The sequence below is a fragment of the Scardinius erythrophthalmus genome (assembly GCF_964197995.2).
Source record: "Scardinius erythrophthalmus genome assembly, chromosome: 14".
In the NCBI taxonomy this organism is placed as follows: domain Eukaryota; kingdom Metazoa; phylum Chordata; class Actinopteri; order Cypriniformes; family Leuciscidae; genus Scardinius; species Scardinius erythrophthalmus.
Genome location: NC_138234.1, coordinates 24271369 through 24293435, shown reverse-complemented (window position 1 = coordinate 24293435; position 22067 = coordinate 24271369). Strand labels below are relative to the sequence as shown.

General features: G+C 38.2%; 1 protein-coding gene across 1 annotated transcript in view; it reads right to left on the bottom strand.

The window, feature by feature from the left end:
- Window positions 1–49: 49 nt before the first annotated feature.
- Window positions 50–22067, bottom strand: part of cpamd8 (C3 and PZP like alpha-2-macroglobulin domain containing 8) — a 39521-nt gene continuing 17503 nt past the window's right edge. The window contains exons 27-43 of the mRNA XM_081383754.1: window positions 21914–21995; window positions 18981–19137; window positions 18552–18626; window positions 17282–17447; window positions 17112–17198; window positions 16891–17027; window positions 16493–16648; window positions 16174–16236; window positions 15300–15547; window positions 9890–9977; window positions 7605–7679; window positions 7324–7429; window positions 7056–7166; window positions 6760–6972; window positions 3230–3304; window positions 1120–1312; window positions 50–1005 (exon numbers count right to left, since the gene is read on the bottom strand). Coding sequence (XP_081239880.1) covers window position 1005; window positions 1120–1312; window positions 3230–3304; window positions 6760–6972; window positions 7056–7166; window positions 7324–7429; window positions 7605–7679; window positions 9890–9977; window positions 15300–15547; window positions 16174–16236; window positions 16493–16648; window positions 16891–17027; window positions 17112–17198; window positions 17282–17447; window positions 18552–18626; window positions 18981–19137; window positions 21914–21995 — 2033 coding nt within the window. The 3' untranslated portion in view covers window positions 50–1004. The remainder of the gene's footprint in view (window positions 1006–1119; window positions 1313–3229; window positions 3305–6759; window positions 6973–7055; window positions 7167–7323; window positions 7430–7604; window positions 7680–9889; window positions 9978–15299; window positions 15548–16173; window positions 16237–16492; window positions 16649–16890; window positions 17028–17111; window positions 17199–17281; window positions 17448–18551; window positions 18627–18980; window positions 19138–21913; window positions 21996–22067) is intronic.

Genomic DNA, 22067 nt, shown 5'->3' with positions numbered 1-22067 from the left:
ATATAGAAATTGTAATTCAAGCATAGCAAAAGAAAGCTTTCACACAACACAGATTGCATATAAAGTTTATTCTCGTTGACTTTGCTGTATTTGATATCACTGAAGGTTAAATTCATCTTAGGTCCATTAAAATTTACAATGATTTTCAAAATTCACATAGGCCACTTTGCGAATTGATTTTCTGCATAGATTTTATGGGAATTTAAATACGTCAATGTGAAGTATGTTAAACAGGTCTTTGAGAGTAATACATTCTTATTGATACCTCAATGCCTGATCAAATTTGAAGTTCTGCGGGTGCATATTTCGTATGGGCCTACCGATTTTTATTTAGTATTGCAGTTTAGTCAAAATAGCTTATATTCTGTACAAATCATATTCCAGTTTATGTGTCAGAGTTTGTTTTCGCTGATCCAATATGCAAATTTAGCATAGAGTGACTGGGAAAGAAGCTTATTTATCAGTTGCAGTCTCCTCTCAGGTGAATGAACCAGACATCAGTAAGTAAAAAATAGTAGCTACACACCTTAACACACAATTTCGTAAGAAAGACCTGCACTTTCAATCATAGCACATTTAAACGGGGTGTAAATCCACACAAGTAAGAAGGGAGGATCTGACCATGGAAATGAGAAAATAAAAAAATGAACCATACGAACAAAGGCACTAGCCACAAATAAATACCACAGATAGAAAACAAAAACAATAAAATATTTGATTCTTAGGTGAATTATACTTACAAACATAAATACTGGACTATTAAAACTAGATTACAAGAGGAATACAAGGAGACGTCATACCATCACTAAACGTAAAGAGCTATGGAAATTAATTTAAAAACAAAGAGTACTGATATTATTTCTCTTTCCAAACACACACATACACACGCAGAGCTGTCATCTTGCTGGGGGCACCTCTCTTTTCCAGCCCTTCTTTCACACAAACATATTCACAGAGAATGTACAAAGTGGAGCTCTCGCATTTGCTGCTGGTGGCCAAAGGTCTCTGTTGTAAAGGAGGCAGAGAAACAGACAAAAGTTGCTTAGTTAATATAAACGTAAATGATGTCTTGGATGAAAAAGTTCTTTAAGTGACAGCAATACATGAATTGTATTTCACCATCGCTCAGGTGAGTCCTTTGTGTCCACTGTGAGGATATGTCCACCCAGAAGTTGTGCGGTGTCTTCCACCTCCTCTTCCTCTTCTATAGGCACTAACTTCTCCTCACTCTCTGGTGAAAAGCTGTCCGTGTCAGGGTCGTACTCGTAAGAATAGTAGGACACTTCAGCCATAGAACCTGGCTCCTCCTCTCCTATGAAATAAAAGCAGTCAATCCCGTTGCAGAACAGTGTGCTGTCTTTGACAAACGCATTGTTTGATTTTTTTTTTCAGGGATATTCTTTTTTTCTGGAAATCAAGATTAAAAAAAATTAAAGAATTCCCTTATTATGGCTGTGGTGTATGTTTTTGGGCCGCTTTTCTTTTTTGTAAAAACATGTTTTTGCAATTAAATTGATATTTTAACAGTTCTTACAAAAAAAAAAAAAATATATATATATATAATAAATAAATGCCGCTAGCAAATATCTATTGCCAGTCAAACATGACAGAGAAAAAAAAATACGTACAAAATGGCCAGTAGGGGGCGATCCTTGCATATACCGTGTGTATATCTATATAAAGCAGTAACTCAAGCTGATTCTATTACTGTCCTATACTGTATTGTATTGTATCTCTAATGTTAGGAATTCATAGCTTGGGTATCTTAACTCATTTATCTTTCTACAGAGAATGTTTGCAGGACTTTAATGTAAAAATGTCCATAAAAAAAGTCAAATCCCAGCTTAGAGACTTTTGTCAACACAGCTGCTCAGCACCACTTAATCATCAAGGATAATAAATGTCTTGCTTGCGGCTGCTCATTTTCATGTTTTCCTTTGAAAATAATATATAATTCATACACATACCTAAAACTAATGTAACAGAAAAGTCAAATAAATGTAAATTATTTGATATGCATATCTGTTTTTTTTTTTTGTTTTTTTTTATCTTTTTGAGATTTTGTTAGGGTTAGACATCACTGCAAATCATGATTGTGCTTCAAAAAGCATGTTCGATCTAAGACTGCGCTAAATCTGTGTCTAGAAAATGCTCTCGCAGATTTCCAAAACACACATTTCTGCTACGCAGGTGATCTGAGTTTTCCCAAACATATTTACAAATGACAAATCCAAGAGTCACCTCAAGCATTAATAGACAAACAAACTTGGTAATTACCTCAAGAAAAAAAAAAGAACTAAATTCTTGCAAACATTTAAACAGGTGGCATCCAGGTAAAGGAAACTTGAACAAAATAAAAGCGGGCCAAAACCATAACCTTGAGGAACCCCAACAACCACAGCCCTATAGACACATTTTCTCGGCCCAAACACAACCCAGGGCAAGTCTTAACAGCTCTACAAGAGACTGTCTAATCAGTCTGGGAGTTTTCCAGAGGACACAGACGCACATACCTACACACACACAGTGTGCATGTGATATCATGAGCACTTCTAATTTGCCTTAAGTACTAATTGTGCTACTTAAATGGTTGTAATGTTTTTCCTCATCAAATTACAACCATTGAGGGTAATACACTACAAAAATAATGTACTTCTGTCCTGTTTTCCAATAAAACTAGCTAAACAAGATACATTTTCTTGAGAAGCAATATTGCGAAGACTTAGTTTCAGAGAATATATCTTGAATTAATTGTTAATTCTATAGATTCATATTGCAATTTCATGTTACAATCTGTCCAATGAGGTTATTAAAGTCAAGAATATGAGGGATATAAATCCTGCTAAAGATACTGTAGTACAACTTAAGCAGGTTCCAAGGGCTATTTGGAAATATTTAAGTTTTGCTTTGTTAAATCTGTAAGTTGCGAGTTCAGATGAATGATTTCAAATCAAACCAAGCTAGCTTTTGCTCGCAGTTAATGGTATTTGAAAAGGCCAAACCCTATACAGGAGGGTGCGAGTTGAGCGACAGGAGGCTGGGATGCGAATTATCCGAGCATTAATGTAGTCTGGGCTGATATGCAGGCCCGTGCACGCATAAGCTTCTTTGCATGTAGTTTCTGATTGTTGAACTTTTCAACACCTGCCCATGTGTGGCACACGCTCACACCTGCAGGGCACTGACGCAGATGTGTTCAAAGAATAGTAGGAAGAGGAGAGGATGATACCTGCAGGAATGAGTATAGGTTCCTGTTCTGGTTCTTCTCCTGTAGCATGTTCTCGCTCTTCTACGGCCTCCCCCACTGTAAGATGACAATACATACGTAAACAGGTCAGATTCATGTTCATTGTAATACTTTACATTAAAGGGTTAGTTCACCCAAAAATGAAAATTCTGTCAGTAATTACTCACCCTCATGTTGTTCCAACCCCGTAAGACTTTCGTTCATCTTCGGAACACAAATTAAGATATTTTTGATGAAATCTGAGAGCTGGATCACTCCTCCACAGGCTTATGGACACCTTAACTTGCTGGCCCAGAAAATGTATTAAAGACATTGTTAATATAGTCCAAGTGACTCCAGTGGCTCAATCTTAAGTTTATAAAGCGACGAGAATACTTTTTGTGCGCAAAAACAAACAAAAATAACGACTTTATTCCACTTTTCATTTCCTTCTCTCTGGGCCTCGAGTCTTTTTACGTAGTGTTTAAGCGTAGCGCGTCTGTGTTGCACGTCACCACGTAGGCTCACTATTGGGCGACTCTGGTCATGTGTGTGATACGTGGTGACGTGAAACACAGACGCGCTACGCTATTACACTACGTAAAAAAAAACTAAAAGTATTCTCGTCGCTTTATAAACTTAAGATTGAGCCACTGGAGTCACTTGGACTATATTAACAATGTCTTTAATACATTTTCTGGGCCAGCAAGTTAAGGTGTCCATAAGCCTGTGGAGGAGTGATCCAGCTCTCAGATTTCATCAAAAATATCTTAATTTGTGTTCCGAAGATGAACGAAGGTCTTACGGGGTTGGAACAACATGAGGGTGAGTAATTACTGACAGAATTTTCATTTTTGGGTGAACTAACCCTTTAATTAGATATATTATTTGCTTAGTGTTTCATATCTGGTTTCCAGTTCCAGGTCTAGAATCATTTGTTTGCACTTGTGATGCCACTTGGTTTGATATTTTGATGTATGACAATGAGACATTCTTTTCAACCAAACAGCCGTTGTTTTCAAGTAGATCCAAAATGATTAAATGTACGAAATAAAACACAAAAATAAGCTTTAAATAACCCCATGTTAATTTTCTCATATTTTTCACTATATTATATTCTATTATATTAAGTCATATGAACCAATTTAACAATAAATTATAATAAAATCAATATTTACCCATGTATATTCTTACTAAAACATTTTAATATGAAAAATGTGATGGAGACTTCTAGAATCCACAAAAGAATCACTGAAGGGTTGTGAATTGATCCCTTGAAGCAACAATTTAAACTGATTCATAAAAATGAATCAAACAGACCAACAGTTCTGAATTTTTTTATAAGTGCACTAATGATCCTGAAATTATATATATATTTTTTTTTTAAATAATTACAATATTCACGTTACTTAAAACGAACCAGTTAAATAATTTTTAATAATTTTACTTATGCATATTTGAAAAACATTTTACCGTATAAAAAAAATGCGATGTGGAGACTTCTAGGATTTTTTTTAATGATGGTCAACAGAAATCACAAAAAAAAAAAAAAAAAAAAATCATTTTTTGAAACTTTTTTGACTGATTCACAAAAATAAATCACAATGGCCAACAATCTTAAAATTAATCTAATGACACAATCTTTAGGAAAATTGGTGCCAAATAAAAAAAATCTTGAAAATAATCACAATATTTACAATGTTGCTTACATTCAACATGTAAAATTGTTTAAAATCATTTTTAACAAATATGATTTTTTAATAAAACATTTCAATATAGAAAAATGTGAGACTTCTAGGAACTTTTTATAGTGAAGTGAAACCCCGAATATATAAAGTTAATTAAGTAAGTAGATTAAGATTAAAAAGACAACAACCTAAACTTAGACCAAAACTACTTCTGATTTAGGGTATATACCCTGCATTTCACAGCTTCTAAAACTTCTACACTACAACTAAAACAATCGGGAAGCCCTACACGGTACTGCGGCCTACCACATTGGCACAGATTTCCCGCGTAACCTTTTTTGTGTCCCCTTCCTGATGGCGGTCCTCTGTAAAACAAGAAAGCCCCTTTGTTGTTGGTCCGCGCGTCGGAAAGGAATGTGACAGGATTTTTCTAACCCTCTGCCCCCCCTTTCTTTTCACTGTTAAAGGGCCTCGGACAAAAGCACTCTGTCATTTGGGGAACCCTGTAATAAACCATATACTGGTGTGTATGAGAGCATGTATGTGTTTATATCATCTGAAAATGCAGGACTTGAACAGCTGTTCCTACCAAAGTAGATACACACACCTCAGTCTTTCTCGGTTTGTGAAAACAGGGGTTTGATTCCTTGAATCGGGCCTGTCTGGACACGGATAATTGCAAAGCACTGAAAACACTTTGATTGTCTTTGATGCGCAAGTGGATAAGGCTTTAATCTCGCCTGTTATATGAGAAAAAAAAAAAACAGCAACCAGATGTCAAGTGGCAAGATACAAACTCTCAACAGGAGACCAATACGGCTCTCTGGAAGCTCTGATCCACATAACAGTGATCCGAACAAGTGACCGGATTCACGAAACCTTTTTCTTGCCAGCTATTTTATTCTTATTTTAACTTAAGAATGAAGTTAAGATTTATCTTTTTTCTTAAGATTGTGCTAAAGACACAACATAATTTGAATTCCTGAAAAGAATATTCTTAAAAATGATCATAAATACCCTCCTAAAGTTAGGATATCCTCTAATTTGTCTTAAATCAGTAAGCAAAGGTATGCCATTAATTAACTTATTGGGTTGTTTCAAATGTTAAGCATTACAGTGCTAATGCAACAGTACACTCCAATTAGTGGCAGACTCTTTAAAATTAACTTTTTAAAATACGTGGCACATTAGAAATCCCTGACTCTGTGTTGCTGGACTCCCAAAAAGCCAGTCACACCGAAAATATTATTATATAATTTGCAGGCAGTGCAAAAAGATGCCATTGCGTTGAGTTGAACAGCGAGTCTTCCGCAAGAACCGCTATACAATCAGATACTGTAACACCGAAGCCTGTCATTTTCTTGTAAAGAAAAAAAGATATGTTTTTGAGTAAATATTTGAGATCTTAAGATTTTTTCCAAGAATGGCACTAAGGAACATTATTCCAAACTTCTTGCAATTTATCTTAAATTTCTTAGCTCCTTTCTTAAGAAGATTTGCTTGAATCCAACCCCCAGGTCCAAGGTTTGTTTGCCCGAAACATCTGCGGTTTTCCTCGCACATGTCAGTGCTTGTGTATCTGAAAGTCCTGCGAATGAACCTCTTAAAGGGAAGGAAAAAAACATGTCTCTAATTATGCAATGAGCATGACTTCATCTAAGAGTGTCTGGAGAGGGTAGCACCTGGTAAGAGATCACATGGCATAAATCTTGGCGAAAACGAGTTTCGTAATGAAACGGTACAGCTTTACAAAGCTTGGGTCCTTAAGATGCGCAAAAAAATGGGGATTTCATATCTTGCAGACACGTCTTGGCTATAAATTCACATGTAGGTTGCAGAACTTACTCTGTGGGCAGTGGCTGAAGGGCATCTGCTCTACCCGTGTGCCGTTTCTGCAAGCGGACACCTCCATCTGACACTGATTCTGGTAGATCTGGCTGTCAGAACCACACACTGGCTCGCCGTCATAGCCGCAGTCACGATAACATGTACAGCGCTCGTAGTGTTCCTCCTCCGGACAGTCAAAAATGTTATTGCATTGGCTGCCTTGCACAAAGCCTGGGGAGTGAAATAGTCTTTAAATGTCAAGTACAGTATGTGGTATTAGAAGTAGATATACTAGAAGACAAAGATGTACTGACCTGTCCAATGATTGCTGGAACTTTCTACTTCATTACATGTGGTGCCGTCACACAGTTCTCGCGCTAGTGGGCTGCTCTCGCTCACGTTGTAGAAACGAGTGGCTTCAAATGCTGTACAAAGTCAATCAAAATGTGATTACCATATTCATAATAATAGATTACCATATTCGTATACCAAAGTACAATGGAATAAACATCTAAAAAAATCACCAATTTGTTGTACTATGGTACTACTACTTTTGTATGCAGTAGGATTGTCCAAACCTACCTGGTTCATAATAGTCATAGACTTTCACTGGCACTGGAGCCGTCTTGCCCACAATATACTCCCTCACGGCGTTGAAAGCCACACAGGTCATACACTGACTGGGAATCTGTGGAAAAGACAAGAGACCAGGGTATTTTACACCAATTCTTTAATACGGCCCCCTGACAAAACACCTGGAGTTATATGAAACTTGAACCTCAAGTTTTTAACATATAGCTCTCAAATTGTGTAAATGTGCAGCTAGCGCTACACCAAGCTGTCATTACGCAACATTAACTCACCTCGTCAAAGTAGAAATGAACCTTCCTTCCTTCGACTTCATACCTCTTTAGCCCCACTCGCTTATCCAACAACAGCTGGGAACAAGATTATTAGAAAGAATGATTATTTAGCACTGTAAATAATGCTAACTTCAAAGCTAAAGCTAATGTGTCATTTATAAATGGTTTTGTCTTATAGTACACTTATTACAAGGACAATAATACCAATGTAAGCTATTTTATAAATGTGGCTAACTTGGTTAGCCAGATAAGTTTTGGGCATAAACTAAGATTCTCCAAAACAAGCTAGCATTTAGCTAGCTACGTTAAAAGGAGAAATAAAGAAAAAGAAAATGTCTTTAAAAGTCACTTTAGCATCAGTTGTATAATAAAAGTAAACTAAGTCTACCAAAAATATGAATGTTCATCTGAGTGTTGTAATCACAACACTCAAAAGTTTACTGCACTTTATATTTCTTCTAGTTATTTACCTATAGCGGCTAATGAATTGGAAGTCTCACACATTCACAGTAAATGGCATACGTCCGTATTGAAAAATAATGTGGATAGATTAGACGCTATATTATGCGTTGTGATTCTTCCCATTGATTTTCATACAAGTGGCCTTGATCTCTTTACCTTCATACTGTATATCTTCTCAAACCTGCTAGCTATCACACTAATGTCACTCCAAATTTGCATAAAGTTGAATTGCTCAATTTTGCTTCTCATGTCATGCACTCAGTATGTGAGTATCTGTACACTGCTTCCTCCCAAATACATCCTAACATCCTATGTGTGTGTGTGAGTGAGAAAGGTGGCGAGCACTTGGACAGTTTATGAGGGGTCCAATGTGAGCTGGCGCCACAAGGACACGTTCGAACATAAACACGCATACACAAACATACACAGTATGACTACAGCCCCAAATAAATGACCAAGAGTGATTTCATTTGTCCAAAAGCCACAGCAGAGAGCATGATGTCTGAGAAAGCCTTGCTTGTTAATGTTGCCAAAATAAAAATCTAAAAAAGGAAACTTGTTGCTTTACGGACCAAAGATCGTTGTCGTAATTGCAACATTTATAGCACTGTTCATTGTAAAAAAGTATTGATTTTCACTGTGGAATATATGAGAAGCAAACAATCTTCCAAGCATGTCCTCCCCCTTACTATAAATTAAAACAATGAGACATGACGGTGTAAGCAATCTCGCTTCCCATAGCGAAACGAGGAATGTGAACAGCCGGGGTCGTGCAATAAACATAGAGCCAGCCAGAGGTGGCTGTGTAAAGCCAGCTCGTTACTGGCTAATGGCGCTAATGAGACACGTTCCACCGCGGTGAGCGTCGGAGTCAGCTCACGTTATACGGCTCCAGAGGTAGCGTCGGTTTACTAGCGTGGAGGACATGAGGCCTGGGACCTATAACATGACTAATGAGGGACAATCAGTTGACTGGGGACAATGGTGGTGACCTAAACCAACCTCCATTTATCCACATACCCAGCTGGAGGAGGAGGTGGGGCTGGTTGACCCCCCCCTGAGCATTTCCTGTTCTAGGCCGCTGTTGTGGACATTAAGGTCCTGTGGAGGGTCTGTAAGCCCAGCTGGAGCTGCATAACCCCTCACATTTGATTGTGGCCAGAAACTTTTATGAACTAATAATATTTACGAAACACACACATATAACTGTCTTCATCCTCAGCATGTAATGCAGTTATAAAATATACTTAATAAATATAAATTATATTCATGTTAATTATATGCCAGAAGTGTCAATAAAATAAAAACATAACGGCCATTATTATTATTAAATCCTAAATAAAGTCCAGTTAATATATAATAATTCTGATATTTTCTTGGACTTTATAAAGAATATAATTATATGAATAAAATTGTAATTACATTTATTAATTAAATTAAAAAAGACATGTTTTTATTTTATTTGACAACCCAAATATGAATGCCCATTCTTCTGTGTGTTTATGTTTATGTGTGTGTTCGTGAGAAAGTGAAAGACTGATAAATTCCGCGCCATACTGCCTCCTTTGAAATGGCCTCCAGATGTAAACTCTGTCCATCTGCCAAGAGGACACATGCAGAGAAGGAGAGAGAAAGGGAAAAAGAGCGAGAGAGATGCACTGTCCTATTATAGGGACACCTTGTCAATCTTGTGTCTTTATAAGCTACCTTAATGTGAAATGTGAGTGTGACAAAGGATGGGAAGTTAATATAATACAGATACAATAGATTACGATAGATTAAGATAATGCAGAACAATAAAAAAAGAGAGAGAGAAATCTTACCCTCTCCAAACTTTCAACATCCGGACGGAAGCCAGATAACAGAGGGACTTCTAGGACAGCCATGTTGGATGAGCCAGCATGCAGCCACCTGAGGAAGTACAGGGGGAGTTGGACTGTAAACATCCCAGACATACAATGTTGAGTTTTGATCCAAACCATCATTTTGGTTGAGATTGAAATTTCAAATGTTTAAAGTGTGTTGGATCGGCATTTCAATTTTGATGAAAGTCAACAGCACACACGGGTGGAGACAGTGACATTGAACTAACAGTGATTTGTAGTTGATGAGCACAAGACCTTTCAGGCATGTATCTCTGCAGTGTTTCTCAATCAGTGGGGTGTTATCAAACCACAATGGGCATTATCAACCGCTTTACCCGGTTTATCCACTGGGGGCTTGGTTTAGGGGTGGGCCTTCATGATTTTAGCAAGTCTGTTGAAAAATGGTTGAAAAACATTTATTGTAGTTTGAAATTGGCCACTGATTGGTAAACGCCCATATTGGTTTTGCATGTGCACTTCTCAGTAGTCTAAAGGCCTGTTCACACCGGGACGAATTTCGCGCGCGATATTCGCCGACGTTTAACGCCTCGTGACTAAACAAAGGGCGCCAATGTGAGTGTGCACACCGACGCGAAAAACGCCACGCGTAAAAGCGTCATTTTTTAAAAAACGCCTTGGGTTCGTTTTTTTGGTTTGACGCGCTGCATCAAAAACTATCCGACCAATGAGATTGGCGCTTTTGCTCACATGTCTGGAGCTTCTGAAGTTACAGTAAAACACAACTTGGGGGCGCTCAAACACAAAACGGTCTTGCCGAGCACACATACGTAACGGCGAAGAAGATATATGCCGATTAGCGTCTAAACACTGCCGGGAAGAAATCAGACGAGGAAGATGCAAGACAAGATGAATGTAGAGCTGCTGGTCTCGTTGGTGTCGGAACATAAAGAACTATATGACAAACGCGACAGCGACTACAAAAATCTTGATAAAAGAGAACTGTTATGAAGTGGTATTAAGCACCATCTAATGTCAGGGAATGAATTTGCATGTTCACTCGGCTCATCGACAGCGAAAATCGCTTGGGTGTGAACACAAAAAACGCGTTGAAAAACGCTGGCGAATAACGCGCGCCGATATTCGTCCCGGTGTGTACGGGCCTTAATGCTTCCTCATTAGAGAGAAAACCCTGGTGCATCCTATACAAAAGTCTTGTTTGTTGAAGCACCTGACATACATGACTTCTCTAGCACAGTTTCAAACAATGGTGCATCTACCTTATTTCTCTGTTCCTTTGTTTTGCGTTTAATTTGTGTTGTTATTCACTGTAATTAGATAGATTAAAAAGTTATTAAAGCATTTGAATAAAGCATCTATTTTTCTACATTCTTAAAATGCACCTTGCTTTAGTAAAGTTTATTAGGAATTTCCTGAATAAACTTCTAACGTCATTTAACAGATTTCTTGAAGTGTAGGAGACATGAACATGAGCAAGAATGTTACACTGCAAACATAGCCCATGTCTTGCATCCGTCAGCGCTTGCATGCAGAGCACATTGCTCCTTTAGTAGGAGTGAAGGCAGATGAAGATGGACAATAAAAAAAAAACAAAGAGAAGCACCCTCCTGATAATGCTGACATTGATTATACACCGAGTTGTTATCAACAGCATAATCACCTGACCTGGGACTTGATGATATCCTGTGCCTTATCACTGCTTAATCAGGTAATCATTCATATTCCTGAATCTGTATTAAATTGAGAAATGTAACTGATTTCCATTCAGTTTAGCTTGTTTCCACTGAAACACAATAACAAAAAACATCTCGTGTTTATTAAGAAAGTGACTGACATGGCTATTTTGTGATATTTAAAGAGATTAAGGTCTATATAAGGTGAATCTGCAGCTTCAAAGGGAAAGTTCAGCCCGAAATGAAAATTATGTCATCATTTATTCACCCTCAAGTTGTTCCAAACCTGTAAGAATTTCTTTCTTCTCCTGAACACAAAAGATGATAGAGTGAAGAATGTTGGGAACCAGACAGTTGATGGTAGCCATTGACTTCCATGGTATTTATTGTCAACATTCTGGTTACCAACATTCTTTAAAATATCTTCTTTTGTGTTCAACAGAAGAAAGAAACTCATACAGGTTTGGAACAACTTGAGGGTGAGTAAATAATGACAGAATTTTCATTTCCGGCGGAAATTTTCCGTTTTTTTTCATTGAAAAACCTATGCTCTTTTATTCTACAAGATAAACTTGTTACTTGAATGCTATGTAGTTAAACAGAAAATGAACTGAGATATAGTTAATGGCTATAGCTCAGAGGTGTTCCTCTTCATGAAGAGTTTAGCTCCAACACCTGCCTGGAAGTTTTCATTGATACTAATGACCTTGATTAGCTGCCTCAGGTGTGTTTAATTAGGGCTGGACATAAAATCGGACACCCCTGCCATAGTGCTTTCTTTTGAAGCATTAATAGATTTTAGGAAAATTAATTAAATAAACAGAATTTAACCATACTATAATCGTAGTTAGAATATTTTGTGTTCAGCAACTTTTTTTAAAAGTGAATCATATTGTGTTTAGTATATTAACATTTTTGAATGTGACTATGTATGACAACTGAATTGACTTGTTCTTGAGTAACATCATGCTTTTTTTTCAGATTTCAGAGAACCCAAAGGAAAAGAGACAGTAGTCTGATGTAAGACATGTTTTTAAAAACCTGAACTGTTGGACCACCTGTAGTTATGACATCAGACTTCTGAAGCCAATTTTATTTTTAAAGGTTGAAATGCTTTTGTCCTATTTCTCCCCTTTCTTTTTTAAAGAATGATCTTTTAATTAGTGGTGGGCCGTTATCGGCGTTAACGCAGTATCGCGCGATAAAAAAAAATATCGCCGTTAATCTATTCTCCAAGTTGGGTTGGGAGCTGGCTCAAGCTACACAAGCTATGATGACGCAATCTACCCGCGGCCGCGAGGAACACGCGGCTGCAACGCATCATATTCGTCGTCATCTGAAGTAAACACGGCTGAAAGTGAAAGTGTAAAAGATCGGTGCAACATCCATTATTTGGACTTGGTTCGGATTTAAGCCGTCCGACGTAGACTGTGTGGTGTAACAGTTCGGTAAGTAAACACACGACTAATCCGTTCTACCACCAAATTCAAAACGAAACATATCACTGAATACCAGCGCGCGCGTATTATTCCCAATATATCTTAGTGAGTGGTGTAGCACATAATCTCTTTTTATTAAAAGCGCCCGATTTTAAGAATCGTTGTTGTGTTTCTTTTTAACTGAAAAGACATCAGTTAGACAATATTCTCATTTTAAATTTGGGTTTTCATAAGCTCCAAGCCATAATAAACATTAGCCTAGAGTAGACCTAAAAGTCTCTGTAGCTAGTGTACTTAAATTTTATTTATCTGCAAAATGATGTTGTATACTTACAGTTTTGCACAATATATGTTCTCAAAACTACATACACCCTTTCAAAAAAAAAAAAAATAAAAAATACATTTAGCAGTTGTTTAGCAGGGTCTGTGTAACCTGTTCTGAAATGGTTTTATTATAATATCGTTATGGCAAGAGGCTGCAATGTATATCACAATATGGATTTTAGGCCATATCGCCCATCCCTAATTGATAGCCTATAGTACCTGATAATAACATAGGCCTACCTAATGTTGCCTACGTACGGTAACAGTACAGTAGTAACCTTTTACAGTCTATGAGTAGAACAGCTTTCTCAAGCAGTTTGTGATGCATTTTGGAAACAGGAGATGAGCCCCTGGTCTAATAGAGCTGGTAAGTCCCGCCCCTTCCGTAAAACCCCGCTGGACCTCAAAGTTGAAAAACCGTCAATGCAAGTGAATGGGAGAAAATAATTATTTTCTGGTCCCGTTTGAATTGTGCCATGAATGTGAACATATGTTGTCTGTGAATTTTTTATATAACTTTTCATGTTACGAGTTTGACAGTATATGGTATGATTCGTCGGCTAGCAGTTGTGGAAAAGACATAACGAGAAAGACTACATGTCGCCTATGTGACGTCACCCCATAAAGTTGACTTAACCGTGGTTTTCACCAACCTCAACGATTTTGTCCTCTCCCTGAAAGAAGGCGGTGAAGTGCACCAAAGACACAGCCATGTTTAGCGGGATCCGTGAGCTAGTGTCCGTGTGCGAGTGGTGTTGACGTTTCAAACGCGTCGAGAGTTGTAGTCCACAAAGTGCTCTCACACAAAGTCTAACCGTATCAAACTTCTACCCGCTAAATTGTCTCATTCTTTACACGAAAAGTTATATAAAAAATTCAAAGACAACATATGTTCACATTCATGGCACAATTCAAACGGGACCAGAAAATAATTATTTTCTCCCATTCACTTGCATTGACGGTTTTTCAACTTTGAGGTCCAGCGGGGTTAGCGGAAGGGGCGGGACTTACCAGCTCTATGCGCCACCTGGCTTGAGAAACCCGTTCTCAAAGACTTACTTTTATAGTCATTATTTGGGTAGCACACATATTCTGAATGCCTTTGGTAGAATTCAAATGAGCCATTTTAATCTAGATTAATCTAGATTAATTTCAAAATTAATCTAGATTAATCTAGATTAAAAAAATTTATTTATGCCCACCTCTACTTTTAATATATTTTTGTCATTGATTGATTGAATAAAATATATTGACTCAACTGCTGGAAAGGTGTCAATTATATTTTAAAAGGTTTTCACCAAATTTTGAAATGGACAGGAATTTGTTGACGCACCATTTAAGTATAGTTGAAATATTAATGTTGTTTCAACATTAACTTGGTACATCAGATGGCAACGTTGTTTGACATTCCTTTTCAGTTGTATTTTCAGTGTTTTAACTAAATTTAGAATCAACGACACATTGTAACATTGATCAAACCAAAGATTATTTTTGTTAATTTCAGTGTTGATTCAATAGCAGTGATGTAGATTCAACATCATAGTGTAATGTTGATTCAACAATATTTCAATATTGATTCAGCATTGCTGATGTAGAATCAATCATAGTGTAATGTTGATTCAGTAGCATTACCATTGATTTTTTTTTGTTCAACATTAACTGAGGGTGCAAAAGTGATGTTGATAAATTATCACTTTGTAATGTTGAATCAATACTATTACTGTTGATTTTTGGTTGAAATCTCAACATTGCTTCACCATTAACTGAGGGTGCAAGAGTGATGCTAAAGCAACATCACTTTGTAACGTTAATTCAATGTAATTAGCGTTGACGCATCAACACTGACTCAACATTGTTTCAATGATTGCATGCTATCTGAGATACTTCTAAAATCTAAAATCAATCTCTAAATACACTTAAAAATGCATCAAATCCTTTTGTCGACGTTGTTACCTGGTGCAAACCTCCAAAGTAACACTGTAGTCCAGGTGATCTTTGTGGGCTGCGGGGTCCTCATCGTCTACAGGAGCCCTTCGCTTGCGACTCAGCTCTGATCGGTTATCATCACGAGAACGGGAGCGAGAAGACATGTGTCGAGAGGACGGCAAGATGTGCTGTTCCTGTCTGGGTTCCTTGAGGTCGACTTTCAGCTGAAAGGCTGGCTTAGCCACTGGATCAGGCACATTGTAGGATACATCAATCTGAAGATGTAGACAAGCATATGATGAATCCCCATGATGTCTTTGCCTGGAACCCCATTTCCATTCAAATTAGTATTTTTTGTATATATGAAATTTAATGGACAACCAGGAGTAACGTCGTACGCCTGGTCTCCTAAAAACGAGACACAAAATTTGAGGTTTCATTCATGTCTGTAGCACAAATTGTGTTATCTACGTGCCAAAATATTTAGTGTAAGGGATTTTGTTACAAACTATTTGTTTGCTCACAGATAAAAGATAATCTTAAAACTTGCATCTTTTCATCCAAACAACCTGAGAACAGAACGTCAAGGTGCTGATGTGGTTCTAGTTGTTCTGTGGCCAAGAATGAGTCTATTGTTTCTAAGGGACATCGTACCAAAAGTATTTGAGTAGACCATCCCATCTAGGGGTAGATTACAGGAGAAAGAACATACCCCTGGCATACAATTACCTAACTTTTACCAGATCTTTCCATTCTAAAGGCAGGAATGTGAACATTAGTACTGAATTTCCCCAGTAAAGAGAGCTGGCGGAGGGATTCGCCTCTAGAAGAGGAGGAGGACGAAGAGTACAACCGTTTATCCGTAGGGAGAATGTGGTATTGAGTTTGCCAGAAACATTACCTGCATTAGACAGCAGCCTTCTCCTTTAGCGCTGACAAACAGTCCCGTTGGAATGCTGGGTATCTGAACAAAGAGAGAGAGAAAATGCAAGACTTATCAATCAGATTACCGGCACAAGCATAAGCAAATACATTAACCGACTGGCCCCTGTCCAACATCAAAATTACACGCATTTAAACTGACACTGCTAATCACAAAATGGGGTGATGTGCCAAGCAGATGCTGAGAGGAGGGGCGTATCAAGTTCAGGCCCTCACTGAAAATACCTCTCTGACAGTAGAATGTAGAGATGTCAGTAGTGTTTGTGGATGATTTTTACCACAGCTTTTTGAAGAATCTTCTTATTGTCCCATTGAAGCTCAAAAGTTTCTTGGAAATCCAGATTAGTGGAAGCCAGAGATATGGTGAGATTGACCCCACCCACATATGACAGGATGGCATATTCAGACAGGGCTTGCAATGCCACACAAGTATCCTGTATTTGAATAAAAAAAGAAAAGAACCCAAGTTGAATAACGCACAATTAACCTAAACTATGTTTGTGCACTCTAGTGTATTACTTATTGTATCCAAAAGAGTAGTATGCTATTACAAATACAACCACTGTTGGATTGAATGCAATGCATTGTGGGATACATCACAATAGTAGATATAGTAGATTGTTGGGGGCGAACATAATGTAGCCCAATAACAAGGACTGAAAAACATATTTGTCACCTGAGTTGAGGAAAAACCTCCCAAGGCATTCCTTTGTTTTGACAGCCATTTAACTACAGGTAGGGCCGATGCCACGTCACCCAGAAGCGTGTAGGTGAGTAGACCATAAGCCGTCATCTCGACTTCAGCTGACACAACTAAAAAGAAAGAGAAAACAAGTTTGATAAATTGAATATAGTTTGTGAGTTGATTGATTGATGGATTGATTGATAGACAGATACCTGATTGGGAGAGGCCATCGCTGAAGCCCATGAATGTGTCCTCATCAGTTACAGTGCTTCCAGTAAGACTCCAATGAGTGAAACCATCTGCAAAGACAGCAAAACATTTGGAATCAACAACATGCTAATTGCAACCAATAACTATCTTTTAATACACCTTGATAAATTACCTTGAGTGATGGCCATGTGGTTAAGTCGCTTCAAAGCCAATGGAGCATATGGACTGCGAAGTAAAGTGAGTGCATATGCGGACAGAGCAGTAGTATATGGGTCGTCAGCAGAGTATGTGTTGCTCTCCAAAAACGCCTTTGCTTTAGCAACTGCAACCTTTTCCTCCTGAATAAAAACACCATTCAGAACAATTCAATGGCTGAAGATAATAAATATAGTTAATCAGAATAATAATAAGTGTATCTGAACATACTTCTATTTTTGCTAAGGTGTAGAGAGAGATTACTAAAATATGTAAAGACATCGCTTCGCTTTTACACTGCTAACAGGTGTTTCTTGTGCTAAAATTTCAAAATACCTTCAGTACAAATCTATTTAAATCCTTCAGCTTTTTCTTCCTAAGAAATGTACAACCTCGCTAATGATCTTTCATCTGCTTAGCATCAGCAGACTGACTTTTATCTGTACCATATGTCCTTTTTCTCATGGATCCTGGACGCTAGCCCTGAGCAGGCATGCACGCTAATCTGACTGGTATTCTTTTCATCAAGTCGATTTGAGAGTGAGAGATGTGGATCTTTGAAGTTAATCATTTTGTCTGTACTTCGAAGGCTACAATGCCACACATTACCTAAGCGAAATGTCAGAGGGCAGGTGGGAAAGACTTGGCTCTAATCTTCAGCAGGAAGCTATGAGGTGCTGTTTCGTTAATGAAAACTCAGATTGTACAAATGACTGAACCTACTCAAATTTGGGCTGTCAAACAATTAAAATATTAAAATCATGATTAACATCATCATGCAGGTCTAATTGGTTCCAGTTAATTGCATGCAAACATGTTACCTTTGACAGCCCTAAATTTGAGTTATTTTTGGTTAACAAGTTGCATTTTTAATGACAATGAACGTAAATGCATGCATTAGCTGGGCAATGTAAAGAAATTGCAACATGGTCATGGTGCATTTAATGGAATTGTCAAATCTCTTAAGTTTGAAGAAGGGAATGTAAGCAGGGTGAAAAATTCCATTGTCTATGCATGTTCTTATCATAAATCTTTAGATTTAGACAGCAAGCTTCCATATTAGATTACTTATCACAAGGCTGAAAGAAATACTGTTGATTCTCTGCCAGCACATCCATCATCTTACGAAGCAGGAATGCCCTCTTAACATGGATCCCGGAAATATGTTTGAAAAGGTTGTCGAAGAGACCTCACTGAGAGGTAGTTTAATGGGATACAGGGTAAACAAGATGTGGGAGATCTCTCACCTCGGTTGTAATCCCAGTTTCCATAAGAGCTGCCACCACATACGCAGTCAAGGCGATCTTTCCATGAATCCCACCCTTAAAAGGAATTGGACAGAGCAGCTTTCACCAGAGTGATGATAAATAACACCTCTATCCAAGCTTCCTCAGTTTGACGAGAACTTGTAAACCTCAGGGCTACTTGCTTAATTATACAATGTTCTGAGACAACTAAACTGTTTTTTAAATAGTTCTTCTAGAAAGGATCTGTATCAAGTGTAAACATATCTTGGTCAAAGCTATCCTTTTTGTATAAGGTCTTTTGGATAAACTTTTACGAATTCAGTGGGCACCAGTGCATTGAATTCCATATGGACCTTTCCTAGTTCACCCATGTCACTAAAATCTCAACGGTAGTCAGAATTAAACAATAAGAAGTCTCCATTTATGTACCTGCAGGTCTTTGTTGAGTATCCGGCCCATTGCTGGGAACGATCCTTCGTTCTTTTGATGAGTGATCAGCCAGGATTTGGCTGAACGTAATTCTTCAGGATCAATGAAGATGAAGCCACGTGACTGAGCAAATGATTTCAGTACGAATGCAGTCAACCTGGAGGACCAAGAGGTAACAGATACCAACACTGATGTCTTATACAAGTTCATTCTAGGCAACTTGTAAAGAGTTCGAAATCAGTCTCATAAGGTATGACAATTGACATTAACCAAAAATTGTCCACTGTCTTTGTCCATAACTACTTTCTTTCTTGGCCTGTCAAACTTACTCAAACACTTGCTTGTCAAGTCAAGCTACACAGTTAATACATAGAGTGTGGATGTGAACAAAGTAGATTTTCTTGCAGAATGCCAAATCAAGTATGTTTCTGCATGCAGGAATACATACATACATAAACTGAAAGCTACTGAAAACATCAGAGCAACGATGAACTTTGACAAGTGTAAGAAACAGCTAATGGAAATGCTGAGTGATTTTGCCTTGTAAATGCTTTCAGCTCTGTGAGTTAAATGAACTGAGGCTCTACAAACATGTAAACCATGTTCTGATTTGTTTTAACTAAACATAGCATGTCATGACAGCATTCCCGAAAGCAGCCAGATGATGATACAAGTGACTTCACTTAAAATAAAGGTCAATAAATAAACAATCATCGAGTTTTTCCAAAGGCATGAGCTGTAGGGATGTCAAGACAAACACCCAAACAACACTACAGAGTCCTTGCAGGCCTGGCCTTGGATGTTATGTTCCCCAAGAGAGGTCGTAAGACTGAAGCATTGAGCCTTCAAGAATTTTTATAATGTTAAGTAATACCGTGTCAGAGTCTTTAACTGCCTGACCCAAGGGAAAGTTTCTAGAAAGTGTTCAGATGATTTAAAGAGCAGAAAAGTGAAGGGGACACCCCTGATTCTTCTAGTTAGGCTTGCATAAGACATTCAATCAGAAGTTTGCAAGGTGCCTTTCTCACAATGTGATCCTTGTAAGAAGTCACCTTACCTAATACTTTGGAATGCTCGGAAACCACTGCCAGGACTCTCAAGGCAAACAGGGCTCTTAAAATGATCCCGAAACATCTGTGTTGAACCACTTCAAGCGTTCAATAACAAACTCGAGGTGAAGAGCTACTAACCTTAAGCATATCATTTTTGAATGTGGTTTTAAGGCAGCCCAAAATTTCAACAACAGAATTTGACCTTCATAGTATTAAACTGGGTTTTATTTCTATCCATGTCCACAGAAATTGTTGTTGACCTCATCAGTCTGGATCTCTTTTCACTTTTCCGTGTAGCCAGTATATTCAACATTTCTCCATAAGTGGTCCATGGGAGAAAGTCGTTCAGGTTCTAGAGCAACCTTACATGAGTTTGTGGGATTGCTGTGGGTTACTGGGGGATGTAGAGTATATTACTGCCGCATGTGGCTCACATTGGATCCAGACATGCTGATGCCAGCGAGTGATGCCAGAGGATGGGTTGCCAGGTCTGGTCCAAGGTCTAAACATCTTTCCTCCACTTTCGAAGACATCCACACACATTACGAAACTCTGCTAAAGCTGAACAGGCATTTATAAATAACATTTTTCACTGTGTTCCAGAACATTAGCTGCTCTTTCCATTGAAGCAGATTAGGTTTGAAAGCCTTGGCATTACTAGGGCACCAAGGCGCTGATGGGGACATTAAATACTTGCTGCACCATTATGGCCAATCTTTTCATTAGGAACCACAATTTCCTGTCCTATCATTCAGCCCAAGCTGGGACATATTAGCCCAGCTCTGGAGCTGCTGTTCACCTGGCAATAAATGATCTGTGCTAATAGCAGAAACTGGACCAGAAACAAAAGCGGGGTTGTTTCGGACTTGTAAACAGTCTCAGACGGATGTACAATCTTAGAGAGGGTTTGACATTCCCATTGGATCATGTCCCAACAGCTTTAAGATGGAATCCCCCCTCAAATCAAAACTTAAAGCAGTGATGCAACTTAAACTGATGTCAGGGTTTCTCAATTCATTCTTACCTAAATTTGTTTCTCACCTGCATGGACATTTTCTCCACTCACACACGCTATGTCAATGCATAATTTAATTGGCCAAAACCAGCTACAACTGCTGTGGTTACAAGGAGTATGGTGGATCATTTACAATGTAAACATTATGCTGGAGGCCAGTCAAGTATGTTTCTAGATGACTAGTTAAAATGGACTAGTTGACTAGTAGTCATGCAAGTTTATACAAGAAAAGGGGGTACAGGTATCAGGCATGTGCCCTACTTTTAGTGGCTCCAATAGCTAAGGCTAACATAATTTTCCTGCAACTCGGGCTCCCGTGTGTCCGACGGTGTAGTAGGCAATATAGTGGGGGTAGGGGGTTTTGACCTCACAGAGGGCATAGTTAATTATGGCTGTTCTAGACCACGGGAAGAAATCCCCCAAAACAACCAATAAATCTGTTCTCCGGTTACTGGAGTCAGGGAGCTTATTAGTAGTTTGTTAATGAGGCTCCAGGGTACAGTCAGCTCGAAATTTTACAATCCATGGCTCTATTAAAAGTCAGACAACCATTCTTAAATGAATCACTTCAATTTTTGTGCTAAACAAATATATATCATGAGGACAATGCATTTCTTTGTGTTTTTAAGGAACACAAACATCATATACTTTCAATCTGAGGTTTAGCTTTCCATAAATCAGAGTAGCATGGTGTCAATAAATGAAAAAATAATTAAACATGGAATGTTTGTGAAGTTCACCTTTCTCTTACTGGAGATGAGGGGTTAAATGAAGGACATACTAGAACCAATGGCTTACGCTATTGTAATTAAAGCCAACTTCTTAGCAGACATGGCATGTACAGACTTCACACAGTAGAAGCTTACCACATGCTTCCGGAGGAATCTCTTTCCCCAAAGGCACTGTAGGAACCATCCTGCCTCTTGTATGTCAGTTGCCTCTGATAACCTGCCAGGTACATTGGAAGACCCAAGGCATTGTTTTCACTGCGTTTGCACAGATCTTCAATCACTTTTAAAT